This window comes from Narcine bancroftii, chromosome 6, assembly GCF_036971445.1.
Source record: "Narcine bancroftii isolate sNarBan1 chromosome 6, sNarBan1.hap1, whole genome shotgun sequence".
NCBI classification, from domain to species: domain Eukaryota; kingdom Metazoa; phylum Chordata; class Chondrichthyes; order Torpediniformes; family Narcinidae; genus Narcine; species Narcine bancroftii.
Window position 1 is genome coordinate 69646867 of NC_091474.1, and position 26936 is coordinate 69673802.

Consider the following 26936-nt stretch of genomic DNA (forward strand, 5'->3'; position numbering starts at 1 on the left):
AGTTTTCTGGTCAGTAATAGCAGAAGCTGGTCCACATTTTTAATGGCACGCTCTTTTTAGGTGGGATGTTAGTGCAGGTGCTGCTGGGAACGCGGCTGGAGGACCCACATGGGCTGCAGTTCGCTGGTGACTGGCTCATGGGGACCAGGTATGTGAACCTGGACTCGAGAGGGTGCCGAGAGCAAGAAGGGATCCAGAGGGGCCTCGTATGGAACTGGAGGTTGGGTTGCTGAAGGATCGAACAGGGGTCTGTATAGATGCGGGAGGCTGTGGGTGTGCTGCAGGTAAATCGATGAGCACTCACTGACTCCAAAGGGAATCTCTTCTACTTTTCTTTCTCCTATTGTTTGAGCAATTCTCGTAGCGACTCTTAATCTGCCTTACAGCACTCAAGCATTAAAGTTTGTAAGGTACATTACATTTTTAATGTATTATTGCGTGACATAAAGGAGCCTTTGAACCTTTGTTGAATGTGCATGGCTAACTGTATTTCAGCCAGTGCATAGATTTCCAGGGAAGATTAATTTCTCCACCTTTACTTTTAGTTCTGTCTATGTTTGAGTCAATAACACATGAATGCACAATGATCTATTCTGCAGCTTGATGGCTAATATGACAATGTCTGCAAATATAAGGAGGATACAATTGTAACATCCAAGATGCATTTAAACAGCTACATGGACATGAAAGGTTCAGAAAGATATAGGCCTGACTCGGGAAAATGGGGTGAGCTTGGATAGACAACTTGGTCAGCATGGACAGGTTGGGCTAAAGGTCCTGGTTCAAGGCAGCTAAACTCTACTATTTTCATGGAACAAACAGAACCAAGACAAGTATTTGATGACTTTACCTGACTTATTTTTATTTTGGAGCCTGCCGTGACATTTGGCAGCACGGTTGGCGTAGCGGTTAGCGCCACGCCTTTACATCGCCAGAGATCGGGTCTGGGGTTCAAATCCTGTGCTGTCTGTAAGGATTTTGTACATTCTCCCTGTGCCTGCATGGGATTTTCCCAGTGGCTCCGGTTTCCTCCCACTCTTCAAAACATACTGGGGGTGAAGGCTAATTGGATGTAAATTGGGCCGAAATGGCCTGTTACCATGCTGTATGTCTAAATTTTTTTTAAAAAAATCATGAATTCCTTGGCCTGCAATACACCAAAACATCTGCCAAAAAAGCATGCATGTCCTGATGCTACACCAGACATTTATCCGAGCAAAACTAATTAACTTGACATCTGCACAGTCACTGTTCTCTTGTAGAAGTTAAATTATGGCCCCCAATTTCTATTCAAGGTTTAATTCTATTTTTCATTTATGTATCTATGTAATAGGCTTCAAAGGGAATGAATCATTTGGATTAAATGGCATTTAGATTATGCTTTTCACACTTCAGATTGGATTAAGATGTAGAAAATGCAGTTACACAAAAAGGATGCACAAGTTCTGCCTCGTAGAAAAGAATTACTGGAGGAGTGTTTTTTTTCTGCCAGACACTACAGCATTTACATTTATTTCTAATAATCATTGATGTGATATATTGCTCCAAAATGATAAGTATCTCAGCCATAATCCTGCAGGCAAGAATTACTGCATTTCTTCATTAAAGTACTCACCATTGCATTAAAGTGCTCACTCCTCCGACCTCGGTACATTCAGTGGTACAATTTTTTTTGTCACTGAGCTACTTTGCGAGAGGAAAATATTATTAAAACTGTACTAATGTGAAGGAATACTTTGGTTTGATGGATCTGGATTAGCTGAGACTGTTCATTCATAATCATAACCCTGTTTTGGCTCATGAAGTGCTTTGGAATCTCCCGAGGGCGTGTGTCATTATAGAAATTTAAGTTATTTATTTTCTGATTCTGCTCAAGTTCAGTGAAGCACTGAGGCACTCTGGCTGACTTAACTGAAGTATTTATAGGTTGTGTTGGATTTACCAATTGCATTAAAAACGGATGCAGGAACAGATATTGAATGATGGTGAAGGAACCTTATATTTCACGTTCAGGAGTCTCGTGCCAGGCATCGCAGATGACAGGTCCAAACCAACATCATCAAGTAACCATCACCCTAATGCTGAGGAGGTTGACTTTAGACTAAGGATTGCAGTGGATTTTGTGGTATTTTTCCAGTGGTCCTTTTCATCCAGGGCTCACCGCATACTGGACACTCAAGGCAGAGAGTGCATTACAATGTCCAGCTGCCAGGTTCTGCTCCTATTTATTTCAAATTCAATCAGGTGTGGGGGAGCGGGAGGGTTGCATTGAAGGGGTGGAAGGAGATTAACTAGCAAAGGGTGGAAAATGCTGAAGGACGTGCTCAAAGTCTCCTTGAGGAAGTGCAGCATTCCCAGGGACTTCTGAGAACCTTTGGGTCATGACCATTGTAAGGAGTGCATAACCATCATTGGCATCGAGAACCTCTCAGAATGGCCAGAGTCCTGAAGGATCCAGCACCATCTCATAAACTAAGCAGCGGCCAGCCCTGTGGTTACCCACCTCCTGCCTCATCGATGCAACAGAGCCCACAGAATCAGGGTGTAGGTAAATTATGTTGATGTTGGGTAGCTAGTACAATGCACAAATGTACTGGAGGATCTCAGCAGGCTGTGCAACATCTATGGATGCCAATAGATGTTTCAGGCCTGAGCCCTTCTTCTGGTGGGTCGTAATTCAGACCGACACCCGAATTAGAAGGTTGGGGAGCAGGAGCCCAGGTAAGCAGATAATTGGTGGATACAGGTGGAAGAAGAGCAAAGAGGTGATGGGGGAGAAGATAGAGGACAAAGAAAGTTCGCTCTGATAGGAAACAAAGGAGCAGGAGGTAGGGAACTGGAGTAAGAGATGAGGGAAAGCAATAGACTGGGGGAGGGTGTTAATGGAAATTGGAGGTCAATGTAGATGCCATCTGGTTGGAGACAGCCAAGATGGTGTTGTTCCTACAATTTGAATGAGTGGGGATCTCATTGCAACATTTCAAATGTTGAAAGGCATGGCCAAAGTAGAAGTAGAAAGGTTGTTTTCCATGGTGGGAGAGTCTAGGGCAAGAGGGCACAACTTCAGGAATGAAGGACGTCTGACTCAACCTGGCAGAACATGAGACCATGCTCAGACATGCAAGTATGGCCATGTGGTGTGGAATTGAAGTGCTTGGCCTCTGGGAGGTCAGTGCTGAATCATATTGGAAGCAAGTCATCCACAATATCAGTGGTCTGCCAAAGAGGCATGCTTAAAAACATGTTATCCTTCCTCTTAGTGTGATCTGGTCTTTAATCAATTGTCCTATTCTCTCCAATGCACATCTGTTAATTTTTTTAATATAATACACTTTTTACAACTACAACCAACTTATGTTTGTATTGTTCTTCTTTCAGTCTTAAAACTTTCTTCAACTGCTTGGACTATTTTTAAATCACTGGCTCACTGATGCATTCAAGTTTCCAGCTCAATGAAGTGACAATTAATACATAATTATCCATATAATATAGTTCCATATCATGACCATTCATTCAATGATTTCACTGAATCGTATTGGGAGATAAAAAACCCTGTTCACTCTTGTCAATCGGAAGCAGAAATATTAGAAGCTACTCAAGGCCTAATTTAGATTTGGTCATGAATAATGAGGAAAGATTATGAAGAGATATTGTGGGCAGAATGATTAGCATAGCCCAATGCAACTACAGCACCATCAGCATGTGATGGAATCCCTCGCTGTCTATAAGGAGTTTGTTTGTTCTTCCCGTGTCCTCCATGGGTTTTCCCCGGGACCTCCAGTTTCCTCCCACCCTCCAAAAAATGTACAGGTTTCGTAGGTAATTTGGTGTAATTGAGCTGCACAGGTTTCATGGACTGGAAGGGCCATCCACCACACTGTCGAAATTTCAAAAATTTAAATTTAAAATTGAATTGTTCCCAATGTTCTGACCACAATATAGAATTGCCAATATCGTTCGAGGTGACAAGCCCATGACCTGACCACTACCTTCAATTCAAAAAAGGACATTTAGAATGGAGTCAAGGTGGCTCAGAGAAAGGCCATTCAGCCCATTGAGTCTGCCCCACCATTTAATCATGAGTTGACCCATTTTCCCATTCAGTCCCAGTATACGACCTTCTCCCCATAACCTTTGATGCCCTGGCTAATCAAGAACTTATCAATCTCTGCCTTAAATACATCCAATGAACTGGCCTTCACATCAGCCTGTGGCAATACATACCATAGATTCACCACCCTCTGGCTAAAGAAATTCCTATACATTTCTGTTCTTACCAGATGCCCTTCAATCCTGAATTTGTTCCCTCTTTAGACTCTCCCACTATAGAAAAAAATCTTGCTAAATCTACTCTGTTCTTGCCTTTCAACATTCAAAATATTGCAATAAGATCCTGCTCATTCTCCTAAATTCAAGATTCAATTTATTATCATTGTGATAAAACAGTGTCATATTACATGAAATTCCCTTTTCCATGCTGCAAGGCAGACAGATTCGCCCCTGGCAGGAATTGCCTCAGGGCCTCTTACAGTCAGAGAAAGAGAAGCAAAAGAGAGGTCCACCCCCACTCCAGAGTCACCGAGGGTCCGTAGATTTGTCTCCAGCCCACAGCCACCCAGCATCCAGTCCAAACCATTGGCGACCCGAGCTCCAGATCCGAACCTCCGACACGGTCGCACCCCCTCTCATCCTGGTTCTGATACCTGGTACCCCTCTAGCCAGTTTGAAGCAGTTTCCAGTGGCCTGCAACTTCGTGTGGGTTCCTCGCCTCGAGTCGCCAGCAGCCCGCCACTTGCAGACCCCCCTCACTGGTCCACCTCTGATCACAATCCTATGGGTCATCTCTTCCACTTCTCCTTCTCAAACGGGGTGGGGGGGGATCTTTCCAACCTGGAGTACCCTGCACCAGTCATCCACTTCCCTGGAGTCTGCAGCCCTCGTGGCTGCTTCCAATTAATAGGCTCCACCATCTTGAGTTTGTGGTCATGGGATTTTAAATTAAAAACTCCTGTTGGGTCTCTCAATGAGCCGTTCCATGCCTGAGCGGAGTCGATGACAGTCGACTGGTAAGCTAGTGCTGCATCTCTGTCCCTCGCTCCCCATGGGTCTGCACCAGTGGTAGTGCTGCTGTTACAGAGGCTCCAGCAGTGCCACCATCTTTAAATTCCAATGAATATGGGCCAAGAGGTGTCAAATGCTCCTCATATAACCATAACAGTATGGAAACAGGCCATCTCTGCCCCTCTATTTCCCGTCCCACTTGCCCGCACCCTGCCCATAACCCTCCAACCCCCTCACATCCATGCACCTATCCTACCTTTTCCTTAAATGACAAAATTGACCTTGCTGCAACCACCTCTTCTGGAAGGTCATTCCACTCAGCCACCAGTCTCTGAGTGAAGCAGCTCCCTTTCATGTTACTTCTAAACTTTTGCCCCCAACCCTTAATTTATGACCCATTGTTCAAATCTCACCTACCCTCAAGGGGAAGAGCCTATCCACATCTACTCTATCTATCCGCCTCATAATTTTATATACCTCTATCAAATCCCCCCTCAACCTTCTACGCTCCAATGAATAAAGACCCAGTCTACTCAATCATTCTTTGTATTCTAGATACTGCAATCCAGGCAACATTTTAGTAAATTTTCTCTGCACCCTCTCTAGCTTATTGATATCCTTCCTATAATTCGATGGCCAGAACTGCACACACTCTTCCAAACTTGGCCTTACCAATGCCTTGAAAGGTCTCAACATCACTTCCCAACTCCTATATTCTATGCTTTGATTTATAAAGGCCAGCATACCAAAAGCCTTCTTCACCACCCTATCTACACGAGAATCCACTTTCACAGAACAATGAACCATTATTCCAAGATCTCTCTGTTCCTTTGCATTCCTCAACACCCTTCACTTTCATTCCCGGAATCATCCTCATGAACCTCCTTTGAACCCTCTCCAATGTCAGCACAGGACAATATTCAATCACCTGCTCCACATCAATCAAAGGGAATTTATCCATGGGAAAGAGGCACACCTTGCGATTAACAAAGAGGTTAAGAGTCATGTTCAATTGAAGAACAAGGCATACAAAGTGCGACGGGCATGTGGTGGGTCAAAGTGTGAGGCAATTCTAAGGAACCAGCAGCAAAAGACAAAATTTCACGAAGGAGAAAATTTGTGGAAAAACATCAATGCAAACTGTCATAGTTTCCATGGGATGAAGATGGCCAAAGTCGGTGTAGAAGAATGTTGAAGAACGAGGCTGGTGAATTAATGAGAGGAAACAAGGAAATGGAAGATAGATCAAATTGATATTTGTAATCTTCACCATGGAGGATTATGATAATAACTAGGCTCATTTCAAATGGAAGGGGGGTGAGTGGGGTGGAACTTGCAAGAACCCCAATCATTAATGATGATGTCTTGGAAATACTCATGGTTCTGATGGTGGACAGATTGCTGGAACCAATGGCCTGCACCCAAGATTTTATAAAGGAGGTATCTTCAGAGATCGTGAGTTTTTCCACTCAATCATTTCCATGAGGGTACCATAACATAAGTAACCTTGTTCACCAAGGCAGGAAGATGGAATGCTGCGAACTGCAGGCCAGTCAGTTTCAAGATGCTGTAGTATCAAAGAGGAAATCAATCATTTAGGAAAACTGAATAAAATTGAATCTGGTCGATAGGGTATTATGGAAAATCCAAATCTACTCAAATTCTTGGAGGGGGTGAGTGGGAATGTTGATAGAGGGAAACCAAGAGATGTAGGGTGTTTAAATTTTCAAAAGTGACAAGCTGCCTCATGCAAGGTTAGTGCACAAATTCAAATCCAAACATCATGGAACAGGTATATTTGCTTGGATTAAAACAGTATCACATCAAATTGGAACAAACAGGCCCTTTCCAGGCTGAGCCCTTAATAGTTTTACACTTCTATTACTGACCAAAAAGAGGGAACAAAATGTAAGTTTCACATGTGAGCTGATGATGAAAGAAATGGAAGGGTGTGGTACAATGAAGACATTCTGATTCTTCAGTGGGACAGAGATGGATGGAGTTGGCAGATGGGATTTATGTCAAGAGAGGAAAGTTTAGGGGAGATGTTAGAGGTAGGCATTTTGCACAGAGAGTGGTGGGTGCCTGGAATGTATTGCTGGGAGTGGTGGTGGAGGCTGGTACAATAAGAGCATTCAAAAGACTCTGAGGCACAAAATAGAGGGTTATGAGTGTGATGTAGGGAAGGGTTAGATATTTCCAAAGTAGAGTTACATCGGTTGGCAAAATATTGTGGGCTTAAGGGCCTGTACTGTGCTGTAATATTCTATGTTCTATGTAATGTGGTGAAGTGTGAGTGCATGCACTTTGGTAAGAGGAACTGAAAGGTGGATTATTATCTAAACGTGAGAGTCTGCAAATGATTGAAGTTCAAAGGAATCTAGGTGATCCAGTGCATGCATTACAAAATGTTAGCAGTCAGGTCCAAGAAGTAATGAAGAGAGTTAACAGCATGTTGGCCTTTAGTTTGAATGGGTTGGGCTTTGAGAATAGGGAAAATTTTGTTAAAGCTGTCCAATGTTTGAAAACTATGCACAGTTTTCATCCCCTTATCTAATAATGGATGGACTAGCATTGGAAGCATTCCAAAGAAGGTTCACCTAGTCATTACCTGGGATGGGGGGGGGGGCAGGCTTGGGGTATTGTCCTTTACATCTTAGTCTGGGTGGACTGCATCTGTATTCCTTTGAGTTTGGAGGAATGAGGAGTGACTTCAATCAAGGATGACAGATCCTGTGGGAGCTTGACAGGGTAAATGTTGCTGTGCTTTCCACAGTGGAGAATCACGAACAAGTGGACATGGCTAAAAGATGTAGGGCCAGTCACTTAAAACTCGGGGGTAAAGAAACATCTATTCCCAGCAAGTATTGGATCTGGAATTCTCTGCCTCGACGTTAGTGGAGGACAGATAATTAAATATACTTTTTGTGGGGACGATATATAACCATACAACAATTACAGGATAGAAATAGGCCAACCTGGCCCTTCTAGTCCTCGCCGAACACTTTCTCCCACCCAACCCCCCTGACCTACACTCAACCCATAACCCTCTATTTCATTCCCATCCATAAACATCTCCAACTTCTCCTTAAATGTCAATATCGTGCCTGCCTCCACCACTTTGTCTGGAAGCTCATTCCACACACACACCACTCTCACAGTAAAGAAGTCCCCCCTCATGTTTCCTTTTAACTTTTGCCTCCAACTCTCAACTCATGTTCTCTTGTTTGTATCTCCCACTTTCTTAAAGGAAAAAGCCTCTCCACGTCAACTCTATCTATACCCCTAATAATTTTAAATACCTCAATCAAATCCCCTCTCAACCTTCTATGCTTCAAAGAATAAAGCCCTAACTTATTTAACCTTTCTCTATAATTTAGACCCTGTAACCCCGGCAACATTCTAGTAAATCTTCTCTGCACTCTCTCCAATTTGTTGATATCTTTCCTATACTTTGGTGAACAAACCTGTACACAATACTCTTAAGTTTGGCCTCACCCCCTGCACCTTGTACAATTTTAACATCACATCCCAACTCCATACACTATGCCCTGATTTATAAAGGCCAACATACCATAAGCTTCCTTCACCACCCTATCCACATGTGATTTCACCTTCAGCGAATTATGTACCATTATTCTTCGATCCCTCTGTTCTACTGCACTCTTCAATGCCCGACCATTAACCATGTGTGTCCTATTTTGAATAGCCCTACCAAAATACAACACCTCACACTTACCTGCATTAAAGTCCATCTGCCATCTTTCAAGCCCACTCTCCTAACTGGCCTACATCCCTCTGCAAGCTTTGAAACCCTTCTTCACTATCCACAGCTCTGCCTATCTTAGTATCATCCGCATACTTACTAATCTAATTTATCCCTCATCATCCAGATCATTAATGTATATGACAAACAGTAATGGATCCATACTGAACCCTGAGACACACCACTAGTCATCTGCTTCCAATCTGACAGTTATCTCCCATTTAATCATTGTTGAATACCTGATGATGCAGTTAGTGCGATACTGTTACAGCGCTAGTGACCAAGATCCGAATCTGGCGCTGCCGACAAGACGTTTGTACATTCTCTCCATGTCTGCATGAGTTTCCTTCAGGTGTTCCGGTTTCCTCCCATCTTTCAAACGTTCGGTGGCTGTGTTAATTGCAGTGTATGGGCTCATGAGCTGGAAGGGCCTGTTACCATGCTGTAATTCCAAATTTTAAAAAAATTAAAATCTACACTGAAGGACCCAATCATGTAATTAACACCAAGTTACCATTTGACAAATCCATCTGAGTTGTTCGTAATCTCTGTGTTTCCAGATGATTTCATCTTTTCATAGATGAGCCGTCCAACCCTGGTTTTGGATTGGAGAACTTCAGTTTTGGGGAGAAATTGGTTAGGCTGGGCTTGTTTTCCTCAGGTGAATGAGCAGTGGGGTGACCTGATTGAGGCATGGATTGGGTGGACAATCAGAATTATTTTCCTCATGGATGGAGTAGGGCATGAATTTAAGGCTAGAAGGAATTTGAAAGGTTATCAGAGGGGTAAGGTTCTTTTCCGCCGTGATTCAACTCGCTGCCTGAGGAGGTGTTGAAATCCAATGAAATCACTATGGTTCAGAGGCATTTATTGGCTAGGCAGAGAAGAAAATGGATTTAAAGCAGGCATTTGGGATTAGTGTGGATGGAGCAAAGTTCGCAGCAAACATGTGGCGCCGCATGACTTGCTTCTGCGTTGTGCGACTCATGCATTCCAGGGTTTTTTCTGCACTTACACTTGGCTGATTGGCTACAGTTTCCGCAAATCCCCGTAATATCTGAAAAGTGACCATTCTCTCGCATTGCTCTAAAGTCCAGTGAGGATTTGAGGAATCCAAGCACAACCAGCTGTAAGAAATCAGTGGGTCAAGTAGCATCAGTGGGAGAAGAGATCAGTGTTTCAGGCTGGAACATTGTGTCGAGACTGGGGATGTGACAAAGAGCAGCCAGTGCAGAGTGGGGAGGGGGGAGTGGGATATGACATGCATTGGTGAGGGAGGGAGAGAGAGCTAAATGGATTAAGTGGAGGAAGATGAGTCACACAGGGCTTTGAGGTATGGGGAGTGGGGGACTCTGAGGATCTGCTTTCCTTTAAATTCTTCAGCAACCTCAGATGTATCCTAAAAGGGTCAGCTGATCATTTTACTTTGAAACAAAATAAACTGGAGCAGGTGTTGGCCACTTGACCCTGCCTAAATATTCATAGCTGATCTGTCCCAAGCCTCTATTTCTATTCAGAGACATTTCCCACTGATTCGAAGCTGGGTTGCTAGCACTGTAATGGTGTTGTGCAGATCTTTATCACTTGCAGCCCGTTCACCTTCCCGCGACCCCGAGCACCACTTCCTCCACGAGGAGTTGGTTTACTCCTTTGTTCTCTGTTTGATCATCATCCCATCTGACAAAACAGGCACCTGATGGTCAGCATGGGCTTGTTTCTGTGCTGCATGACTCTGGGGGTGTTGTAATCAGATCGTATAATGTGGCATTTGTGGCTAAACTGAACTGCAGGCATTGAGTGCATTTTGAGAGTGGCAAGTGCAAGGGTTCAGAGGAGCTCAGTCTGTTAAGGTAAGTGGAAGCAATGAACATTAACCTGGTTGTCAGTGATTGCAAGCAGTTAAACAAGAAAGTGTGCGGACACTGAAGTTGGGTGCAATACACAAACATGCTGGAGAAACTCAGCAGGTCGGGAGATTACATGAAGGCCTCAAGCCCAAAACATCGGTAATGAATTTTTATTTTTGCTATATAAAGGACATTGTTTGACCTGCTGAGTTTCTCCAGCATTTTGTTTTTTTACTTAAACTTACACAGAATCCATAGAAAGTAAAGACTGGATGGAGACTGAGAGATCATTTCATTCAGCAGATTCACTCTGTCTGCTGTAACAGCAAATACCTCCCAGTGGCTAACCATTTTAATTCTACACACCATTCCCACACCAATATGTCTGTCCATAGCCTCATGCATTACTGCATCCATTTCTAGTCTCCTTACCTGAGAAAGGATATACTGACTTTAGAGGTGGTGCAGAGGAGATTCGCCACATTACTTATGGGAATGAACTGGTTCAAATTGTCAATTCAAGTCATCTTTATTTATCATTCATACTGTAACTACTAATAGTGATCGAGATAGTGTTTCTCCAAGTCCATGGAGAATGTGTATTACATAAATAGAAATTAACTCTTAAATCATAATACAATAAAAAACCATGATAAAGGAACCCATGATAGACTAGAACACACATGTTCTAGGAATTGAGGAGCCTGATGGTTTGGGGATAAAAACTATTGCATAATCTGGATGTATGGACCTGAATGCTACGGTACCTCCTTCCAGATGACAAAAGGGAGAAAAGTTTATGAGAGGGGTGTGTGAAATCTTTCACAATCTTATTTGCCTTCCACATGCATCGAGTGTTGTAGATGTCCATCATGGTAGGAAGAGAGACCTCAATGATCTTCTCCACTGACTCCATTGTCCTCTGCAGGGTCTCACGGTCTGAGGTGGTGCAGCTTCCAAACCAGGCAGTAATGCAATTGCTCAGGAAGCTCTTGATACCTCCTCTGTAGAATGTAGTGAGGATGGAGGGTGGGAGATGGTTATCTTATAAGGAGAGATTAATTCACCTGCGGCCTTACTGTGGCATTTTGGAGGATGGATCTGAGAAAGGCATCTAAAATTATGAAAGAAACAGTTGAGAGAGGAGGGATGTTGTTTCCACTAGCAGGTGAGTCTAGAACTGGCCTCAAGGTTCAGGGCCACGTAGAGATAAAAGAGAAATAAGGAGGACTACTTTTGTCAGAGAGTGGTAAATCTTTACCTACTGAAGTAGTATAGCCTTCTTCACTAAATGTATGTAAGACACAGATGGATGGAGTTTTGAAGGGTTAATAGGGAGCAGTGGAGCTACATATGGCCAGATCATTCATGATCTTGTTGAATGTGAGGCGGGGTCAACAGGCCAGAAGGTATACTCTTGCTACTAATTCTATCCTTTTCATCCATGTTTTATTAGCTTTTTTTGTCCTAACATTTGGGACAAATTACATAAAACTTGCTGAAGGAGTACATAAACCTGCCTGAATTTTGACAACATGTTCTGGGGCTCTTTAGAGGCTTGTTTCACTGGAATGTGCCCATCCAAAATTTCATAGCTGGTCAAAAACTCAGCTCTGTTCAGTTCAGTGTTGATTCCCCCACCCTAACTTCAAGCAAACAGCTTCTCACCACGTATCCTGTTCAGCAGTTAGAACGGAGTGAACACAGAAGTGAGAAAATTGGAGCAACACACAAAGTGCTAGAGGAGCTCAATGGGCCAGGCATTATCTGTGGAAAGTGAAGTTTATACTCATCTGATCATATCAGAAGAACTCGACAAAACAGCATTCTCTGGTCCTCAGTGAAAAAATATGCAGACATAGCACACATACAGACAAGCAATACATATGCGGGATAAGTATTTCATCAATTCAAATACAATACAATGCATATGAGCATCTCGGATGGTCAGTGTGAGCAGGTCCTTTGGTCATTCAGCATTCTTGCTGCCCATGGGAACAAGTTATTCCTCAGCCTGGAGGTGCTGGCTCTGATCCTCCTGTATCTGTTCTGTGTAATTGGCTAAATTCACAGAGGAATATGCTTTAACCCACAAGCCTAAGTGGACACCAGGGAAAACCTTTCAAAGGAATACTGCTGATAATCCAAGTAGAGTAGAAAGAAAATCTAGAAGTGAGGTTAAAGGAAGAGAGGAAGAGAAATGGGTGAAGGAAAAATTTTCGAGTGTTATTTACCACTATTGTAAGAAGCCAGGGCACATAATAGCAAATTGTCCTGTACTGAAAAGGAAGAGAGAGAGAGAGGGGTTGTACCAACTGACTGTGTTCTGAGTGAGAAAGTTAGGGATATTTTTAAACCATTCATGACTGAAGGTTTCATTTTGATTAAAGAAAAATCCAATCAAGTGCCAGTTAAAATCCTGTGGGATACTGGAGCAGCCCAATCGCTTGTTTTAAGTAACATTTTGAATTTTGGTGAGGAGACCGATACTGGAGATGTGAATTTAATTAAAGGCATTAGTGATGAAGCAGAGCCTATACCTTTGCATAGAATAGTGATGAAATCAGACTTAGTTAATGGCCCAGTTACGATAGGGATAAGATCAAGTCTGCTGGTGGATGGAGTTTCTCTTTTGTTAGGAAATGATTTAGCAGAGGGTAAAGTCATACCTGTGGTGAAACCCACAAGTAAGCCATTGGTTTATGAGTCCATAAAGGATTTGGAAATCTACCCTGCATGTGCCATTACTAGAGCCATGTCCAGAAAAAAGGTAGAGGTAGAGAAAGTCTGTGATGATCCTATAGTTGAGGCAACCATTAAGAACAAACCTATGGATCCAGCTTTGCTGTTGTCAAGAGAAGAATTAATAGCCAGACAAAAGCATGATCCTGATCTTGCTGGGATAAGAGATAAGATTCTGTCTAACCAGGAAATTGAAACTATGCCAGTAGGTTACTTTGTTCAAGATGGAATATTGATGAGAAAGTGGAGACCACAAGTGATAACTGCCAGTGAAAACTGGGCGGTAGTAAGATAAGTTGTAATTCCCAGAACTTACAGGAATGAAATATTAAAGTTGGCTCATAGTACACCTTTAGGAGGTCATCTTGGAGTGAAGAAGACAGTAGAAAAGATAAGGAAACAGTTTTATTGGCCAAAATTAAGAAAGGATGTTGTGAACGTTTTTAGAACCTGTCACAGTTGTCAACTGGTGGGCAAGACTAATCAAGGACCACCAGTAGTACCTTTACAACCCATCCCTGCTTTCAGAGAACCCTTCTCAAAAGTGATAGTGGATTGTGTTGGCCCATTGCCAAAAACCAAAGCGGGAAATGAATATTTGTTAACACCCATGTGCACAGCTTCAAAGTTCCCAGCGGCTATTCCCCTGAGAAACATTAAAACAAAGACAAAAGTGAAGGCTATGCTAAAAATTTTCACACTGTTTGGCCTACCAAGAGAAATTCAGTTGGACCAAGGGAGTAATTTTATGTCTGGAATATGTCTGGTGGTGTATGAATTGGGAGCCCATCAAATTGCGTCATCTGCCTATCATCCTGAAAGTCAAGGGGCCTTGGAAAGGTTCCATTTAACTATGAAAAATATGATGAGGGCTTATTTCATGGAAAATAATAAGGATTGGGATGAAGGAATCCATTTGTTATTGTTTGCTGTTAGAGAGGCAACTCAGGAGTTTCTTAGCTTTAGTCCATTTGAGTTGGTGTTTGGTCATGAAGTCAGGATTCCATTACTATTGTTGAAGGAAAAGTGGATACATAATGATATACAATCAAATCTGTTGGATTATGTTTTCAAATTTGCGAGATGGCAAGGAAAAATTTAAAAACTGCTCGAGGTAAAATGAAAATTCGGTATGATCAAAAAGCAAAAATTAGGGACATTAAACCTGACAACAAAGTATTTGTTTTGTTTCCAATGCAGTCAACCCCTTTGAGAGCTCAGTTTTCAGGACCATATAAGGTGAAATCAAAAATTAACCAGCTCACCTATGTCATTGAGATGCCTGATCGTCGAAGAGAGACACAGGTCTGTCACGTGAACATGTGTCAGGAGATAATTTTTGTGGAAGGTCATGGAGCACAGAAAGTGATAAGCCCTAGGCTGGAAAATTCTATAGTTTTGCAAAACTTAGACACCAAGTTAATGCATTTGATTAAATCAGAAAGGGAAGAAATGAGGACATTACTTATGAAATTTAAGGATATATTCCCAAATGTTCCAAGAAATACTACTGTGGTTTGTCATGGTGTGGAGGTCAGTGATGCTAAGCCTATTAAGCAGCATGCTTACTGAGTTAATCAGGAAAAGAGCAGATTGTTGGATCAACAGGTGGATTATATGGTTATATTATATGCTCAAAAGTGACATCATCCAAAAATCAAGTTCAAATTGGAGTTCACCCTGTGATCTGGTTCCTAAGCCAGATGGCTCAATTAGGTTTTGTACAGATTATCGAAAGATAAACATGGTGACAAAGACTGATGTGTTCCCTATTCCCAGAATAGATGATTGTATAGGTAAGGTGGGAAAGGCTAAGTTTCTTAAAAATATTGATCTCTTAAAAGGATACTGGTGTGTTCCTTTGGCAGAGAAAGGCAGGGAGATTTCTTTATTTGTTACACCTTCAGTATTGTATGAGTATAATGTTATGCCTTTCGGGATGAAAAATGCACCTGGCACATTTCAGAGAATGATTAATGCAGTAATTCATGATTTAGAGCCCACAGGAGCCTCTATCGATGATTTAGTAATTAGTACTGATACATGGGAAGAACACATGCTTGAATTAGAGCAGTTATTTCAGAGACTGGTGGAAGCACACCTCACAGTGAATTTGCACAAGAGTGAATTTGGACATGCCACTGTAAATTATCTGCATTATGTGGTAGGACAGGGACAGGTTGCACTGGTTGGAGTGAAAGTATTGGCTATCACTGCATTCCCTATCCCCAATAATAAGAAAGCTCTTCAGAGATTTCTAGGTATGATTGGCTACTATCGTAGATTTTGTAAAAACTTTGCAGAAATTGCACTCCCATTAACAAAACTACTTGGAAAGAAAGAAAAATTTATCTGATCAGATACATGCCAGGAAGTGTTTCTGAAGTTAAAGGCCATTTTATGCCATCAGCCTGTACTTGTGTCCCCTAACTTTGAAAAGCCATTCTCCTTAGCCATGGACGCCAGTGACTAAGTGGTTGGTGCTGTACTGTTACAGAAGAAGGATGGTGATGGAATAGAAAATCCTATTTCGTACTTCTCAAAAAAGTTTAACGACCATCAACAAAATTATTCAACCATTGAGAAGGAGTTATTAGCACTCGTTTTAGTATTGCAACATTTTGATGTGTATATTTGTACTGCTCAAAAACCATTAATAATATATACTGATCATAATCCATTAGTTTTTCTGTCTAAAATGAAAAGAACAACTGGTTATTGAACTGGAGCTTAATGTTACAGAGTATGATTTAATTCTTACACACATAAAGTGGACGGATAACATAACAGCAGATTGTTTCTCAAGATGTTAATCTGAATCTGGGTAAATATGAATCTAATCACATACTGTAAAAAAATGGAATGTTTATTTTATTTACGTAATACTTCCATTAATTGTTAAAAAATTGTTCTTGTGGACAATTTTTTTCATATTTTAGCAGGGGAGCTGTTACAGAGTTCTGTGTTGTGTATTGGCCTATGTGTTGTGTGGGTTTTGAGTTGGAAAGTGACAGTTTGCCTTAGAGAACCAAGGTGAAGTTGGACTGCTGAGAGAGTGGGAGATGAACTGAGCATGTGCAGAAAATTATCTAAAAATTTCTGGACTTGGACGATAAACCACCACTGGGTGGTGCTGTGGAGTGGAAGAAGGCTCAAAGCATTAGTCATTGTCTGGTGGACAGTTTAGAATGTTGGGCATTTTAAAAGGGATTAACATTCTGAAGGCAGCCAGAAGGATCCAGACCAAGCCAGTTGTTCCTCTCTCTGCAAGCAACACAAGAAGAAAACTTCAAATTTTGTGTTCTCTCTCCCTCTCAAAGATCTTTTGGCTTCAGTTGACCAAACAAACTGAGTTTTGCTTATGATCTTTGCTTTGGTTGAGATCGAAGTTTTGTGAGTCTTGTGTGTTTTGTGTGTCTAAGTTTTTCTGTGGGATGGTTGGAAATATAACTTAGACTTTAATTGCATATGTTATATTTAGGCTGGGAATTTATTAGTTTTACACTGTTATAGAAATTTGCATAGTAACCAGTGGGCATTGTTATAAAAGGGGGGGGGGGGATTTTGAATTAAAATTTGAAGGTGAATTTTTTTGTTAATAAAGTAATTGTTCATCTTTACCCCTGTGTGATATGCCTTCTTTGTGGTTGCTGGTTTGATCTTGTAACAATATTCACATCCCCAGCAGGCCGTGAGTACAGAAAGTGTGTTGAGCCAGTCATACAGACAGGTCTTTGGCGATCTTGAAGTCATTTTTTGTTGAATCCAGCAATTTAACTGATGACTTTTATTTGTGTTTGCCCTGACAGCGGTGCTCTGCCCTCCGATAGAGACTGTTCATGCACGGGACGTGGTCAGTCGAGTGGTTCGTGGATCAGCAAACGAATATGGAACCAAGGTCATGTTGAGCTGCAAACCTGGTTTTTACCTGAAGGGCCACAAGTTTGTTGAATGTCAAGCAAATGGCAGATGGAGTGGAGCAAATGAAAAAGCAACTTGTGAAAGTAAGAACAAGATCCTTTTTATGAAAAAGAAAATATGGGACAATGAGGTGTTAAAATTAAAGCATCATTCATCAGTGATTTTGCCCAAATGAATACTTGTATAAAACGTGATGTTGCATCACTATTTCACATTCATAGTTTGAACCACCAAGTTTAATCTTTTTAAAGTGACTTAGATTTAAGGTATCTGCAAAATTTAAATGAATATGCCATATACTTGTAGTTTACAACTGCCATAGTCTTGAAGAGGAGATATAGGAGAAGAGTTGGAGAGTTCAGACATGTGGAGGGAGCAGGGAAGCTTCTGTTGGATTAACTTTTAGGTTTAAAGTCAAGGAGTTTAGGAGGAAGGTCCAAAATCGTAATGGGCTTTGGCAAAGTGAACCAGGGGAAATTGTTTTACAGAGAGTAGGGATAAGGAGACAGTTTATTATAAAACAACTGAGTTCTTATCGTCTGGAATCCATGGACTGAATTGTTGGAGGAAGCAGATTCCATTGGAAAAATACAGAGTTTTAATTTCGTAACATTTATATATCACAAGAAATGGGTTGAGGCCCTCCTAAATGGTTTCCCACCCTAGTACATTTCAATGATTTGATAAGTTTCTTCTTCAATAACCAGTTGTCAAATTGGACAGCTTTAAATGACAATTTGTTGTCCAGTCTTTAATCATATCCAATATTATAAATGTTAAACTTGAAACAAAATGTGCATTTTTTCTCCTGATTGAAAATAGACAATTTTCGCTAAACAGAGAAACTCGTTTACAATGCACAGATTCACAACACCATCATGCCCTTTAAAGCTGTCAAACACATTGACGCAGAAGTTTTTGGAGTAGCCAACTGTCATCACTCAGTCTGGCCTGACCTGTCTGGTTCAGCTCAACCTCAGCAAATTACTCAGCAGTAACTTTGTTTCTCATTCTCATCCCCAACCACCATCATGTACAAGCCCTGATAGAGCTCCGATGTTCAGTACATGCTTCTTCTTTCACACAAACCCAAAGACATTTAACACCATTGAAAATGAAATAGGCCATTAAAACATTTAAAAATGGCCAAATGTAGAGCAAAACCTTGAAGTAAATAAGCACATTCTGATTTGCTCAAATGATTAAAAAAGTGTAAATTACTCAGAATGTAGCACATACCCTCACAGCCCCCAGTCTGAGTGGACTCACCAAACCTGTGCCAGAGAAATAAGCGTGAGTCAGTCTTACCGTATAGAAATAGGCCCTTCAGCCTGTTGAATCTACCCTGACCTTCAAGCAGCCATTAACATTGACCATCAAATAAACCCATTTTAAACTCCCCCTCACTCACTTGCACACGTGGAAAATTAGCAGCAGGCCAATGAACCAACTAGGCTGCATGTTTTTGGGACATAAGGAAACCAGAGGGAGAATGTAGAGCCCCCATTAGAGTCAGGAATAGAGAAAAGCATTCCATTCGCTAAATTTAATTATTTTGCTTCTACTTAATTTCATGGAGTTCAAGATTATTTTTTGTCATTAATTGTGTTTAGTTAGCTCAATTAATTTAAACAGTTTACTTAAAAAACCTCTATCAAGGACAATGAAAGTAATCCAAAGTTTTTTGAATGCAGTAACTTGTCAAGAATCTTGCGTGCTTCTCAAGTAGTCACAGCCACCCCGCTTTTTGGATAAGGCACAAATTCCATACACCCAATTAACTGACTAAACCTGTATGCTTTTGGAACATGGCAGGGATCTGGAGCACCCAGAGGACACTGTATGCCTTTGGAACATGGCCGGGAACTGGAGTACCCAGAGGACACCATATGCCTTTAGAACATGGCAGGGAACCAGAGCATCCAGAGGACACTGTATGCCTTTGGAACATGCCAGGGAATCGGAGCACCCAGAGGACACCGTATGCCTTTGGAACCTGGCAGGGAACCGGAGCACTTAGAGGACACCGTATGCCTTTGGAACATGGCAGGGAACCGGAGCACCCAGAGGACACCATATGCCTTTGGAACCTGGCAGGGAACCGGAGCACCCAGAGGACACCGTATGCCTTTGGAACATGGGAGGGAACCGGTGCACCCAGAGGACACCATATGCCTTTGGAACATGGCAGGGAACCGGAGCACCCAGAGGACACTGTATGCCTTTGGAACATGGGAGGGAACCGGTGCACCCAGAGGACACCATATGCCTTGGGAACATGGCAGGGAACCGGAGCACCCAGAGGACACCCACGCAATCATGGAGAGAATGTACAGACAGTGCTCGTTCTCCGGGTCACTGGCGCTATGCTAACCCTGGCGCTATGCTAGCTGATTTGCTTTCACAGAAGAAGGACACACAATTTGCAATGAGGACCTGCGCTATCGGAGAATTGCGCCCAACCTCTGGATCATGACAGAGGTCCACTTTCAAACCAAGGTGCGAGAAGTACAATCACCAGCAACTGTGAAGATACCTCTGAAAAAAATAGCTCAGCATTTTGATTGTTATCTTTGTTTTCCTTTCAATGAGCAAGATTGAAAATTTATTACAGTTGCATTAAATGTCTTGTATCACCATTGGGTTATTTGCTTGTTCAGCATTTGTTAAGTAAATTAACTTAAGGCAATGTCTGATGATATTGCAGTGTTCTGCCAGATATCAGATGTAAACTGAAATCCAATGGAAGCAAAGGATATTTCCACTGATTTGAAATAATTCACTTTGAGCGTGTCCTGTTTGTTATTCAGGGCATGTCATTAATGCATTGGCTGGATATTATAGTTTGTAAAGATGCTGCAAAGGGCAGCAAGGTTAAACCCCGTCATGAGAGTGCTTGGAAATGGATAAAACAGTGAAGGAGAGGTGCAAAAAGGCATGAAAATGCAAGTCTCTCACCAATCGTGGTTAGCAGGAAAAAAGAAAGTATCTCAGACTTCATGGTTGAAAAATTATTTTTGCGCTTAGTTTCTTTCCCTGAATCATAGGAGCTTCCCAAGTTAAAATCCACTCATTTCAATTCGATAACAGAAAATTAAATGAAACACATTGATATCAGAATCAGGTCCCGATGGATTAAAATAGATCAGTGAATGTTTGTTCAAAATACTTTTGGTATCAGCTCCAGAAGTGGCTCCGCGTGACCATGAGATAAGATCGGGAGGAAATTGCAGTATGTTTATTGAGCCTGGATCTTCATTTTCGTTGGATCTATTTTTAACCAGTTATCTCATGTGGTGGTCTTCCCTCCCCACCGAATGGCAATAAGATTGGAACACTGATGACGTACGGGGCCACTGCCATCTTCACGTGCAACACTGGCTACACTTTGGCTGGATCTCACGTCCGAGAATGTCAAGGCAATGGGCTGTGGAATGGAGTGGAAACCAGATGCCTGGGTATGTAACATAGTTTATTCAAGCCCTCAGTTAAATCAGATCAGGCCCACTTGATGGCAATAGTTTCTGCACAATACATAAATGTGCTGCTATATGACCTGCTCAGTTTCCTAAGAATGTTGGTGTCTTGTACTCAAACACACTGACTGCAGACTTCCTTGTTTTATAAACACAAAAGATTGTACAGAATTTATTGATGTGCATGAAACCTGATGCAACTTCAGATTAATTTTTTTTAAGATATAGCGAATTAGCTTCCTCAGTTTTAAAGCAGGATTTAAATTAAGTGTAGATTAACGGAATGGAAGTGTGCCTGTTGTTCTGGGAACAAGCATCCAAAGTGAAATGTGTTTGTGCAGCTGAAGGCATTTCTTCTTGGACATGGGTTCTTCAATTTAAATTGGAAATCATGAATGGGGCTACTGTAAAATTACTCATAAAAGCAGCCAGGAAGGCTGACAGAAGGATTCCCATTGGTGAATGCAGAATGAAATGGGAAAACAGGAGGCAGGTGTGGCATGGATGTCACTCAATTGTGGCAAAGAACAAGTCATTTGAAATAGCACCAAAGATGTGTTATGCCTTCATTAAAAACTGCTTTGTCCATTCCATTCCTTGGGACAGCAAATGGCTGAGTTCTACTTCCATGCAAGTAGCTGGGAACCTTAAGTATGAATTGTCCACCTTGGAACACAATGCACCGGTCCCTGAACCATCAGATCACAGATCAGATCTCCCAATATTACTGTAAGCAGGGGTGTCTTCAAAAGACATTAGAAAGGGCTTTAAATAATGGGGTGGGGTGTTGCAGGGGTGGGGTTATGGATTCAGAATTGTCTAGCCCACAGAGGGCAACTGTAGATGGAGGATGGAGCCTGTTCTTTCTGAAGGACAGTGAACAGTGGCGCTCCACAGGGATCTGTTCTGGGACCCCTGCTCTTTATAAATGTCTTGGCAAAGGAAGTGGATGGGTGAGTTGATAAGTTTGCAGTTGGCATGCAGATTGAAGGTTTTCATAGGTTCCAACAGGATATAGACAGGAAGTAGAGTTGGGCAGTGAAATGGCAGCTCGCATTCAATTTGGAGAAGTGGGAAGTGATGCAATTTGGAAGGATGAATCCGAAGGTAAAGTACAAGGTTAATGGCATAATCGTTGGCAGTGTGGAAATAAAATGGAATCTCAGGGTTGTATGTGATGTGATTGATATACTCTATTGACAATAAATTTGAAATCTGAGAGAGTCAGGAGGCAGAAGTGACTAAAAGCTCTAATTCGAAAGAGAATGTACTTGAGAAGGTGAAGGGGGATAAATTACCTCTTCCAAATGGATTACAGCCCAGGGTCTGAAATTGGCAGCTGCAGAGATTGTGAATGTATTAGTCATGATCTTTCAAGAATTGCTGGAGCTGGGAATGGTTCCAGAGGTCTGAAAAATTGCAAATATCACTCTATTCTTTCAGACAAGACAGGAAGCTATAGGCCGGAAATCTCAACTTCAGTGGTTGACGGGATTCTTGAGTCCCCTATTAAGGATGAAGTTTCAGGGAACTTAAAAAGCACAAGATAAAATAGGCCAAAATCCACATGGTTTCTTTCAGTTCTGTTGGAATTTTTAGAGAGAGTAACAGGCAGAACTGACAAAGGAGAGTAAGTGGATGTTGTTTACTTGTACTTTCATAAAGCCTTTGACAAGGTGCCACACATGAGGCTGCTGAACAAGGTAGCAGCCCATGGTGTGTAGGGAAAAATATGAGCATGGAGAGAAGACTGGCTCACTGGCAGAAGGCAAAGTGAGGGAATAAAGGAGCCTTTTCAGGCAGGGTTCCGGTGATGAGTGGTGTTCTGCAGGGGTCAATGTTGGATCCTCTACATTTCACATGAAAAGTTCACCATTTGGGTGATGAAAATTATAGCTTTGTGGCCAGTTTTGCAGTTGATACAAAGAAAGGTGAAGGAGTTGGAAGTGTTGAGGAAGCAGAGAGCCTGCAGAGCCCTTGGAAAGATTGAGAGAATGGGGAAAGAAGGGGCTGATGGAATATAGCGCAAGGAAGTATATGGTCATGCACTTTGGTAGAAGGAACAAAGTAGACTATTTTCTAAATGGGGAGGTTATTCAGAAAGCACAGGTCCAATGGAACTTGGGAGTCCTAGGGCAGGATCCCTTAAAGGTTAAGTTGCAGGTTGAATCAGTAGTATGGAAGGCAATTACAATTATACCATTCATTTCAAGCAAGGATGCAATGCTGAGAGTTGATAGGCATTGGTTAGACCACATTTGGAGTATTCTGAGCAGTTTTGGGCTCCAGCTGTAATGAATGTAAAGGCGTCGGGAAGGATCAAGAGGAGATTTACTAGAATGATCCAGGGGATGAGATGGTTAGCATATGAGGAACATTTCTTGGCTCTGGGCCTGTACTTGCTGGAGTTTAAAAAGGTGAGGGGGGCACCTCAAAGTTCAAATTTATTGTCAGAGTACATACATACATGACATCACATACAAACCTGGGATTCTTTTTCCTGCAGGCCAGGCAGAATTTCTACTTATTGGTACTCAAGAGGAGATACATATAAAATGAATGTAAACAAAGAAAGAAATGTAAACAAACTGACTGTGGAAATGCAGAAAAAAAACCAATCATGAATAATGTGCAAAGTAGGCGTCCTTAGATGGTCTCTGATTGAGTCTGATGGTGGAAGGGTAAGTTCTTCCTGGTGGTACAAGACTTATGGCACACACACCTCTTTCCTGATGGCAGAGGCGAGAACAGAGCATGTACTGGGTGGTGTGGATCCTTGATAATGGCTGCTGCTCTGCGATAGGAGTGTTCCAAATAGATTTTCTTGATGTTGGGAAGAGTTTTGCCTGTGACATACTGGAATGTGTCCATTACCTTTTGGACAGCTTTCCCTCAGATGTGTTGGTGCCCCCATACCAGACGATGATGCAGCTGGTCAGCATACTCTGACTACACATCTGTAGAGGTTTCCCAAGGTTTCTGATGACATACCAAACCTCTGCAAACTCCTGAGAAAGTAAAGACGAGGGCATGTTTTTGTCACGATGACATTAGTATATTGGATCCAGGAAAGGTCCCCCAATATAGTGACTCCCAGGACTATAAATCTGCTCACCCTCTCCACTCCTGATCCCCCAGTAATCACTGGATTGTACACCTCTGGTTGTCCCTTCTAAACAGCTCTCTGGTTAAGGTGGCATTGAGAGAGAGGTTGTTGTTAGCACACCATTCATTGAAACAAACTGAGTGGATGTGAAGAAGATGTTTGCAGTCCTGGAAGAGTGTTGGATCAGAGGGAACAGACTCCGAATAAAAGGGCATCCTTTTAGAGCACAGGTGAGGAGACATTTCAAGAGGGTGGTGAATCTGTGGATTTTTTGCAACAGATTGCTGTGGAAGCCAGGTCATTAGATATGTTTGATGATATTGGTAGGTTCTTGATTAGTAAGGGTGTCAAAAGTTATGGAGAGAAGGCAGAAGAATGAGGTTGAGAGATAAAAAATATATATCAGCCATGATTCAAATGGCAGAACACATTGGATGGCCAAATTCTGTTCCAATACCTCATGGTCTTTTGACCTCCGGTGGTGTTTGATTATGCTTTGGTTGACTTGAAGAATGCAGGTGCAGTATTTTATGCTCTAACAAAGTAACAACATGCTTCAGAAAACCATTCCTACATATTTGCATGGATCTCATAGTTACACGAAGAATAACAATATTTGTTGATTTTATTACGTCCAATTTCTACATTTTTACAAATGATTAGTCAAAATTAGCAAGGAGGCAACTCTAATTTTATGCAAAGATGTCCCCACTTTTTGTAAATTTGTTCAGTCAGGTCGCTGATCTGGTAATCTGTCTATCTCTGCACCTCAACTTCCAAAATGTTGGATAATTGTATCATGGAACACTTCCATTCTTCAGAATGCTGCTGGTTAATGATTTGTAAGCAATATGTTACTATGTGGTGAAGCCCCTTGAAGATTAACCTATGTCCTGATGGAACTTGCTCTACCTATTTCCTTGTTGAAGTGCTGATTACTTCCATATCTGCTTCCCTTGAATTCAGCGGGCCATTGTGGCTACCCTAATCCCATTGTGAATGGCCATATCAGTGGAGATGGTTTCAGCTATCGTGACACGGTGGTCTATCAGTGCAATCCAGGTTTCCGTCTTGTCGGCTCCTCCGTCAGAATTTGTCAACAGGACCATAGGTGGTCAGGACATCCAGCAGTCTGTGTTCGTAAGTATTAATCCTTCATCAGATTATTTGTTAACTTTTTGGGGGGAAATGCTGCCCATATTTTGAAACCTGGGTGCTAATTCTTCATTTGCTTTTTTTGACATTCAAAAGATTTTTAAATTAATTCTATGAAGCAATTCTTCAGCTGATTTTATTATCTATGTGGTATGAAAATGTCTTTAATGGGAGTGCAAACATGGGTGTCATTCCGAAATTAACATGTTTAATTGTTTCTTTGCTCAGTTAAGGGGTGTGATTAATATTCACCAGTGGTTCAAAGCACGTAAAGAGTTGATCGTCACTGCACATTGTATCCTGTTTTGCTTCCCATTATTGAGTGGAATCCCAAATGAGCTACATTATGAATCACTCATCAGGCAGCTCCCCAAATTCAAGTAAAATTAGAACATAGAGTAGTACAGGCCCTTTAGCCCTCGATGTTATGCCAATTTATATAATATTTTTTTTAAATGAAGCCCTTCCAGGCTCATACCTCTCTATTTTTCTTTCATCTGTCTGTCTTTCTAAGAGTCTCTTAAATGGTGCTAATGTTTTAGCCTCTACCACCACCCCTTGCAAGCATTCCAGGCACCCAGAACTACTTGATGTTTCCCCTAAATTTTTCTCCCTTCACTTTGCACAGATGTCCTCTGGTGTTTGCTACTCCTGCCCCTGATAAAAAGACACTGGCTGTCTACCTTATCTACGCCTCTCAGAATCTTGTAGACTGTTAATTCACCTCTATTAATTCACCTCTCATCCTTTTACGTTTCAAGGAGAAAAGTCCCAGCTTGCTAACCTTGCTTCATGAGACTTATTTTCCAATCCAGGCAACAGCCTGGTAAATCTCCTCTGCACCTTCTCCATAGCTTCCGCATCTTTCATGTAATGAGGTGACCAGACGGAACACAGTGCTCTAAGTGTGGTCTTACCAGAGATTTGTGGAGTTGTAACATGACCTATTGACTCTTGAATTCATCTCCTGACTAATGAACCCACTGGCCTCTTAACTACCCTAACAAACTGCCGGCAACCTTGCGAGTTATATAGATTTGGACCCCCAAGGTCCATCTGTTCTTCCACATCGTTAAGTATTCAACCATTAACCTTGTACTCAGCCTTCAGGTTTGATGTTGCAAAATCCATCACCTCACACTTATCCAGATTGAACGCCATCTGCCACTTTCCCACCCAAAGTGGCATCCTCTTTATATACTTTTGTAATCAACAACAGACTTTAACACCATCCACAACTCCAATCTTTGTATCATCCACAAACTTATAGACCCATCCTTCTGCTTCTTCATCCAGGTCATTTATAAAAATCACAAAGAGCAGGTGACCCAGAATAGATCTCTGCCCAACTTCACTGGTCATTGACCTCTAGGCAGAATATTTTCCATTGCTTACTACTCTTTGCTTTCTACAGGCAAACATTCTTATACATTCACATCATTTATTACGTCCTCAATTAGGCTCATGAGATATGACCTACTCCTCAAAATGACCTGCTAAGAATCCCTGAGAAAACTAAACTTCTCCAAATGCTCATTAATCCTGTCCTTAAGAAACCTCTCCCATAGTTTGCGCATCACTGCTGTAAGAATCACTGGTTGATAATTCCTAGGATTCTTCCTATTATCTTTTTAGAGAAGGGGACCATATTGACCATTCTCCAATTCTCCAGCACTTCCCCTGTGGCGATGGAAGATGCAAAGGTCATCGCCAATGCCCCAGCTATCGCTTTCTTCCCTTCCCACAGCAACCTGAGGTATATCTCATCTGACCCTGGGCAAACTTAATGTTTTTAAGAAGTTCCAGCACTTCCTCTTTCCTAATCTCAATATCCTTTTCTCTTGTGAATACCAAATCAAAGT

The 26936-nt window shown here is 41.8% G+C and overlaps 1 protein-coding gene across 1 annotated transcript in view; it reads left to right on the forward strand.

Moving 5' to 3' along the window:
• The window catches only part of LOC138736174 (CUB and sushi domain-containing protein 1-like), a 2349200-nt gene that overhangs the window by 2130782 nt on the left and 191482 nt on the right, over positions 1–26936 (forward strand). The window contains exons 52-54 of the mRNA XM_069885244.1: positions 17226–17420; positions 20622–20795; positions 24886–25059. Coding sequence (XP_069741345.1) covers positions 17226–17420; positions 20622–20795; positions 24886–25059 — 543 coding nt within the window. The remainder of the gene's footprint in view (positions 1–17225; positions 17421–20621; positions 20796–24885; positions 25060–26936) is intronic.